At 45.4% G+C, this 8,427-nt stretch overlaps 2 protein-coding genes across 2 annotated transcripts in view; one reads left to right on the top strand and one right to left on the bottom strand.

Annotated features, from left to right (window-relative positions):
- Positions 1-1,111: 1,111 nt before the first annotated feature.
- On the bottom strand, positions 1,112-5,529 carry fignl1 (fidgetin-like 1). Its single transcript, XM_014019882.1, has 2 exons — positions 5,383-5,529; positions 1,112-3,204 (listed from the first exon to the last, which is right to left on the bottom strand). Exon 2 carries the CDS (start codon positions 3,200-3,202, stop codon positions 1,316-1,318), a length of 1,887 nt encoding a protein of 628 aa, XP_013875336.1. The 5' UTR covers positions 3,203-3,204; positions 5,383-5,529; the 3' UTR covers positions 1,112-1,315.
- Positions 5,530-6,214: 685 nt separating this feature from the next.
- Positions 6,215-8,427, top strand: part of ttl (tubulin tyrosine ligase) — an 8,280-nt gene continuing 6,067 nt past the window's right edge. The window contains exons 1-2 of the mRNA XM_014019884.1: positions 6,215-6,912; positions 7,006-7,084. Of these exons, the coding sequence (XP_013875338.1) occupies positions 6,744-6,912; positions 7,006-7,084 (248 nt within the window). The 5' untranslated portion in view covers positions 6,215-6,743. The remainder of the gene's footprint in view (positions 6,913-7,005; positions 7,085-8,427) is intronic.

Below are 8,427 nucleotides of genomic sequence, written 5' to 3'. Positions count from 1 at the left end.
AGGGTCACCCAACATGAGACCACGAGGGTCAAAGGGTCACCCAACATGAGACCACGAGGGTCAGAGGGTTCCCCAACATGAGACCACGAGGGTCAAAGGGTCACCCAACATGAGACCACGAGGGTCAAAGGGTCACCCAACATGAGACCACGAGGGTCAAAGGGTCCCCCAACATGAGACCAGGAGGGTCAAAGGGTCACCCAACATGAGACCACGAGGGTCAGAGGGTTCCCCAACATGAGACCACGAGGTTACGAGAGTCCCCCAACATGAGACCACGAGGGTCAGAGGGTCCCCCAACATGAGACCACGAGGTTACGAGAGTCACCCAACATGAGACCACGAGGTTACGAGAGTCACCCAACATGAGACCACGAGGGTCAAAGGGTCCCCCAAAATGAGACCACGAGGGTCAAAGGGTCCCCCAACATGAGACCATGAGGGTCACCCAACATGCGATCACGAGGGTCAGAGTCCACAAACATGAGACCACGAGGGTCACCCAACATGAGATCACGAGGGTCAGAGTCCACAAACATGAGACCACGAGGGTCACCCAACATGAGATCACGAGGGTCAGAGTCCACAAACATGAGATCACGAGGGTCAGAGTCCACAAACATGAGATCACGAGGATCAGAGTCCCCCAACATGAGAGCATGAGGGTCCGACAGTTACCTAACATGAGACCACGAGGGTCCGACGGTTACCTAACATGAGACCACGAGGGTCAGAGGGTCACCCAACAGGAGACCGGAAATTTTTACATTTGCAAGAAAAAAAAAGGTAAAAACTTTAATTAAAGTTTTAAAATATCAATAATTTTTTTAAATTATAGAATTTTAAATTCGTTAAAAAAGCACTTTTTTAAATATTTAAAGTCATACATTTGGAGGAAAGGAGGAGGAACATGGCTGCATGAGTTGAAATTACCTGAGTGACATCATTTCTTTCATCCAGGTGTTTATTTATTTAAATTAAAACTTATTTTTTCCTCAACATTTTAGAATTTACTCATGTCAGTCAATATTTTGTTATTTTTGGTAAATGTCGGATTTAATCCTCACAGATTAATGACTTTACATCAGTTTGATTCTTGGAAACAATCATGTTTGTGTTTGTCAGATTTTATTAGTTTATTTAAAGAATAATCAGAAAACAGAGTTTATAACTGAGCTCCGCTGTAGAACATATGAACAATAAGTTTCATAAAGTAACTGAACTCTTAAGTTTTCAATAATATTTAACATCGGAGTCACTGATCTGTTTTCTGTTCTCAGAGGTCAGCGACCTTCAAGCGGAGCYTAATAAACGTCTAACGTCCACAGCCGAAGGTCTGGTTCCAGTCCTCGTACAGCTCCAGGTCCTTGCTGGACACGCTGGGTCTCACGGTCTTCAGAGCTTCCAGGAAGTGGCAGTAGAGGATGGGTGGGACCTGGTCGGCGGTGATGGTGGTGATGTCGCACAGCTGGATGCTGCGTATGGGCCCCAGGGCGGCCTCCCTGCAGAGCTGCGTCATGTCGGCGCCAGAGAAGCCGTCGGAGGCGCTCACCACGCTCTGCAGCTCCTCCTCCGTCAGTCCGTGTTTYTCCCGGACCATCAGGTTGGTGACGATCTGGCGCCGGGCGGCCGCTCCGGGCAGCGGGATGTACAGCCGCTTTGCCAGGCGCCGGCGGGCCGCCTCGTCGATCTCCTGGGGGCGGTTGGTGGCGCCCACCACCAGGATGCGGTCCTCCGCCGCCGTGGCGGCGCCATCCAGCTGGACCAGGAACTCCGTCTTGATCCTGCGGGACGAGTCGTGCTCACCGTCCGTCCTCTGGGACAGCAGYGAGTCGATCTCGTCGATGAAGATGACGGCGGGCTGGTGGCAGCGGGCGATGGCGAACAGCGCCCGCACCATCTTCTCGCCCTCRCCCACCCACTTGGACGTGAGCGACGAGGCGCTGATGCTGAAGAACGTGGCTCCCGACTGACAGGCGATGCACTTCCCGATCAGGGTTTTCCCGGTGCCTGGGGGGCCGAACAACAGGATGCCCTTGGGGGGTCCTCGCAGACCGGTGAAGATATCTGGTCTCAGCATGGGCCAGACCACGATCTCCTTGATGGTAGTCTTAGCGAACTCCAGACCCGCGATGTCGTCCCAGACCACCGGAGGCCCGTGGTCCATGATCTCACTCAGGATCAGCTCCACGATCTTCGGCTCAAAGTTCTTCAGGCGCTCGTCCAGGACTTCGGGTGTGGACTGCCGACCCGCCGCGCCGTCTTCCTCCTCCTGACGAGCGACGGGCGACACGAACTTAGAAAAGGCGCCGCGAGGCCGGTTGGCCCCCAGAGATTTCTTCACCAACGCGGCGGCGGCAGGGGGCGGAGCTCTGCAGGACTGAGAGGAATGTTTCCTCTGCTGGTCGAMGAGGAACTGCTCTCGGGCCGACCGGAAGGTGGATCCGGTGTTTCCTCGGCCTCCGTGTTGGCCCCTTCCACTGTCCTGGTTGTAGAAGTTCTTCCGTTTAGACGGGTTGGAGGAGGGGAATAAGGGGGTCTGAAGGTTTTGTCCTGGAGGGAAACCGTTCCCTTGCGGTAAAGCTGAGGAAAAATGTCTGAACACAGACTGTGTTTGAACTGGAGGTGGACAGATTGAGTCTGGACCCCCCGAGCCCCCGGCAGAGACCCCGGGTCTCTCGGCTGATATATTAGTTAGATTGCTGGCGGTGCTGTCCGCAGCTCTAAACCACGCGGTCTCTGACCTGGCGGTGGGACAGGAAATAAGGCGGGGGCCGACTYTGCATTCCTGTCCCACGGCTACGTCAACATCTGCCGGTGCCACGCCGAGCCCCTCGCTGCCCGCACTTGCCTGAATCATCCTCTGCACGGAGGGGGTCCGCAGCACGCTCTCCTCGCTGAGCGACGACTCCCACTTGTCGCTGAGGTTCCTCTGACCGCGGGCCAGGTGCAGCGCGCTCTCCGCGTAGTTGTTGAGCCCCGAGCGCGGGTCGTCCGAGTCCAGCACGGCGGCGTAGAGCTCGGCGTAGGTCCCGAGCAGCCCGGCGGCGGCGGCCTGAGAGAGCTGGGCGCCTGCCGATGCATACTGAATGGACAGGATGTGAGCCCGGTAGGCGTCGGCCTTCTGTTCAGGTGTGCAGCTGCCAGACGAAATGTCAAAGGACCTCCGCTGCCAGTCCTCCAGGTGCGCGGCGCCGCTCATGCCTGCCGAAGGAGAGGACACAGAAGGTATTAAAAAAAACATGACCTCAGTAAACAACACAAACATTCCAGCTGACCTGCAGGTTTCTGTCTCASAGAGCACAGAGCAGATTTCAGAGACCCTCTGATTAAAATTCATCAACTCTCAGAGCCAAATTCAGACCAACATCAGCTGAACGGTAACGACCAACAACTCTGGCAGGAAGGACGGTGGGCCACATGTTTACTGAAGGAACACTGTGATTTAATACCAGGTCTAAATAAACTCATCCTGATAAACATAATTAAACATGAAGAGGATCCCAAACAGCACTTTGTTTTCAGTTTTATCTGTTTATTTTTGTGTTAAATGTAAATATAATCAATGTTTATTAGATTTTAGCTTCAGGTTAGTTATTTTAAGCTTTTGGCTGAAGTTTAGCTTAATTTTTTTTTTCTCAATTGTTTTTTGAGTTTAGCTTATTTCAGCTTRAGGCTATAGTTTTGTTCATTTTAGCTTTAACTTATAAGTGTAGCTTTTAGCTAAGGTTTAGCCAATCCTAGCTTCAAAAACTAGATGCAGATTTTAGCTTTTAGCTATGGTTTTGCTAAATTAAGCATAAGGGTACTGTTTTGTTAACTTTAGCTTTCTGCTGATGATTTATAGCTGTAGCTTTCGGCTACAGTTTAAAAAATTTTAGCTTCAAAAACAGGTTGCAAATTTTAGCTTTTCGCTAATGATTTTTAGCTGTAGCTTTTGGCTACTGTTTAGCTAATTCTATAAGGATGTTGACATTTCGTCAGCTGCTGCTGCCATTTTCTTTCCGAACTGCTGTAACCAGATTTTGCAGGGCAGTTCGGTGTTTAATTTCCTCCTGCTTCATTATTTCTACGAGTTTCAACAAAGCGTGCTGACATCAGGTAGCTAGCTACAACTTCTTCCAGTTTTTAATTTTTGTCGATGCGTTTTGAAGAGACCATTCTTTGAAAAGCGGATCAAAGTAAATCATGAGTTTTTCCAGTGACCCCTTAAAGAGACGAGCTGCTGTGAAGAACATTATTTTTCTACCTTTGTTCCAAATTTGATAATGATTTGAAATGAAGTATGTTTTTTTATCTGGAACAGCGCTTGTTGCAAAGTGTTTTGATGCTCGTCTTCATTGGTTGAGGAGCTTTGTTTACAACATGTCCACATGGTTTTTAAATTGTTTTCATTTACTTACTTTCTAAGACACATTAAGTTGATTTGATGCTGCAGTTTGCCTTGTAATGTTATTTTATACCTTTTCTGCTACTTTTGAATTGGCTATTATTAAGTTTTATTAGTTTTTAGGATACAAGATGCTTCCTACAAAAACCAGAATGTGAATCTTTTCCTAAAATTTCATGGTGATCTTGAACACCGAGGAAGTTATGAGCAAAAACAGAAAACAACAAGGTGAAATGATCACATTAGTTCTGCTGTGAGCTACAGCAAGAAAACATGAGCAGATTTCAACTAAACAAACATCAATAACTTCCCTCAAACTTGAGATAACCACATGATTTTGGTGATATTTTGTAGGTTTTTAATGTTTTTTTTTTTAATTTGCTGTCAATTTTAATATTGGTGTAGGATTAAAAATGTATCCACATCTGTAAATTGTAGCTTCAGAAACAGCTGACAGATTTTAACTTTGAGCTACAGTTTTACTAAATGATTAAAACAGTTTCTCTGATTTTAACTAACATTTTTTCTAAAGAGTTTTAATTGTAGCCACTGGGGACATTTTAGGAGATTTGAGCTGTAGTTTTTCCAAATACAGATTTTAGCATCTGTTCTGCTTCATTTTTAACTAATTTAAATTAAAGTCATTCAGTACACAGTTCACATATTTACAAATAAAGTGTCATTTAGTTCATTATCAAGAGTTTGAGCATTAATTAAAGAAGCTTCCTCCAACACCTGGTGGGTTTGGCCAGGTGACTTTACTGAGTAATTAAGATCAAATCTTCAATAAATATTAAATAAAGCAAACTATGTCTCATTTGTGACATCTCAAACTAACAGACTCGCGGGATAAACTGTTATAAATATAACAGAGAGCACTTATTTAGCTTAAAAACTGACGTTACTGCTGCAGCCAAGAAATAAGACCGGMACTATTTACAGAAAACACTCTAAAAACAAGCTATAAAGACGGCGGACGTGACGTCACTTACTTTATCGTTATGTTAGTTCGATGTTATGACTTATAAAGTTGCCACACAAACACCAATTTTATATTTATAGCACAAACATCACTGAACGCTGTATTSTTTGCTACTAATATTCCCGCCGTGCATTTCTTCCACTTCCTCCCACAACTAGACAGCTTCCTGTCTCGTCCCATTTCGTTCTCAACYAAACTTTTTCGTTTTCAGCACCGCTTCAGTGAATTTGGGGGAAACCAGAGAAAACACTAAAATGTTTAAATAAAACACGTGAGAAATTTCTGATGAAAACAATAAGAAAAATAAAAATAAAGCGAAAACTCGGGTGACCAATAATCACCCAACAAAAATATTGGAATGCGACCCAAAACTTTTCACAAACTGTTGCGCACAGGACCCGCCTAACTGTATCTGCTCTGTATCCCTGCGCCGCGTTAATAAGTTCCATGTAAAAAGCTCTAAGTTTATTTAAAAATAACAGTCCTAAAACAAAAAAAAACTCATTTCACTTTAAAACTTATTAAAATCCAGAATATGATGAGAACGGCTCACCAGCAGTTTATTGTAAAACAAACACCGCCATCTTCTGGCCTCAATGGAGAAAACAAGGGAAAATAAAGGAACGCCTTAGCGAGTTGCATTTTGGGAAATGAAGTTCATACTATAAAAAGATAGCATGGCTTCAAATATAACGCTAATTTTGCTAAAAATGTATACTCTGACAAAATAAATTATTAAATTATGCCGTATTTATCTTATATGTAGCCAAAGACGGCTAATGTCAACGACGTTTGACGTCAGTGACAGYGTAAACTACATTACCCACAATCCTGCAGCACGGTGTTTATCCCGTCGACAGCGGATATGCCTCTGAGCTTCAAATASTAAAGCACACGCCGCTAGCGGAATAATGCGGTGTTTTTATGATCCGGTGCTTTCATCACCAAGTCAACCGGCGTTTTTTACTGATGCCAAAATAACCTCGAGAACGAGCGCGTGACAGAAGTTTGAATTARCCGCAGAGTTAGCCGTTAGCTGAAGTGCGGACGGGATGTAAAGACCGGACCAGCCCCAGGAGGAGCCGGCGGCAGCTGCAGGAGGTCACACCCTGTCTGGGGGACACTGAAGGCTTTTATGCGCCTATCACCAGGCAATACTCCCAAGAATATCAGCTATTAGTTGTAATATTTAATATTAATAGGAGTTAGCTTGAAGCTGCGGAGTTAACCGGAGTAAAAATATGACTGACTCATCCTCACAGAAGAGATAACCCTCACCCAGCTGTCTGCTGACCACAAACCCGCACAGATAGCTGGAAAAACAAGTTAATAACAAATTAAATTAAGTTATTACTCTAACAACGTGGCGTCATGAATCCTCCCATGTTCACCTTTGTTAGCCGGGATGATAACAGCTCTGTTTATGCAGAAGTTTCCAAAATACTCCTTTCCACCGGTCAGTGGAAGAAGCTGAAGAAAGACAATCCCAGGTTTAATCTGATGCTCGGAGAGAGGAACAGGCTGCCCTTTGGACGGCTCGGTACGTCGTGTTTTCAGGCTCTAAGCTTTGATCACTTTACTAATATGTGGTTTTGAATAAACTGAATTAAACTCTGTTTAATTGATTTTCCAGGCCATGAACCAGGACTGGTGCAGCTGGTGAATTATTACAGAGGAGCAGACAAGCTGTGCAGAAAGGCATCTTTGGTCAAGTGCGTCTCATTGTCCTCACCTGTCTTATCTTGGCCCTGTTTACACAAGACCGGTCTCTGGGAATGTTAAAGTTTACTGGGGTGAAAACACAAAAACYTCACCTGTTTACACGGAACCACAGCAGTAATGTACAAGGCAGGGTCTTCAGTGTGTCATCAGGGTCCGCAGAGGCCTATTAATTAGGCACTCCTTAGGTTCAGCTGTGTCGACCGGACGTCACTGGCCGTTGAGGACCGACTTTGGACACCACTGGTTTAAAACCATCACATTTTGAGTCAAAACAGCAGATATGCTGCATATATGACTCAGTCAGTCGTGTATGCTGAGTGAGGCCGTTGTAAAATAAGGTGTGTTTGGTGCATGAAAAAAGACCGACACAAAAAAAAAATTATCTGGCAACCCTCGTTCATGCTCTCGGGTCGGATTTATAAAACTGGCGTACGCACAATTTGAGCCCAGAAACTTGCGTACGCCACTTTTTGCGCCAAAGTTATGATTTATAAAATCCAAACTTGACGTGAAAATGTGCGGTGCCTCACAGCTCTGACCCATGCGTACGCTCATTTTGGAGACGTGAAACTGCGACACAGATGTTGAAGTGGTGAATTAGAGCCACACTGTGTAATGATCACTGTCAGATATTTAATTTACCTTCATCAGACTTAGATTTTTATTAAACTTTATCATCAGCTTTCTTAACAGTAATATTTATGCTTCTGCTGCTGCTGAGTCATGAGGACCTTTGAAATAAAAAAAAAAAACAAATCTAAAATAAAAGTTCCCGTGCGCAGCTCCTTTCATCTGCTTCCTCCTCAGACGACCCTGACCCACAGACCCCTCCCCGACCCACAGACCCCTCCCCGATAAGAACAGCAGGACAGCAAAAGCTTTGGAAACACGCGCAGGGCGCATCCACCTCACCAGTGTGCATGTTATAAACCTTCAAGTTTAAAGTCCGTGTTTGTCACGCGCGCGCGCGGGGGGGTGCGTGTGTGTGTGCACGCAGGGCGGGGGTGTCTGCCGCGGATAACAGCAGGCAGGAGGGGATGAGGAGAAGAGCGGGGGACTTATTTCTAATTTTATCTGACTTATTTAATTTTATTTTTATCGTCCTGCAGGCTCTGAGTGAAAATTAATTTGAAGCTGAGATTTTTTTTATTAAAATCGTTAGATTACTCTAAAGCAAAATGAGGGAAAATCTGTGTCAATTACAGACATTCTGTTCACGTGAGAAGCTGTCAGTCAACACCTGTCAACCTCCAGACGCACGACGCAGCGCGTATCTGAACCAATCACTTTTGTTGGCATTGATAAGCTGACTGATTTAAATACATCTTAACAT

Source organism: Austrofundulus limnaeus, unplaced genomic scaffold (assembly GCF_001266775.1).
Source record: "Austrofundulus limnaeus strain Quisiro unplaced genomic scaffold, Austrofundulus_limnaeus-1.0 Scaffold235, whole genome shotgun sequence".
Taxonomy (NCBI): Eukaryota; Metazoa; Chordata; class Actinopteri; order Cyprinodontiformes; family Rivulidae; genus Austrofundulus; species Austrofundulus limnaeus.
The sequence above is the reverse complement of the archived record's forward strand: the minus strand, read 5'-3'. Positions and strand labels throughout refer to the sequence as shown.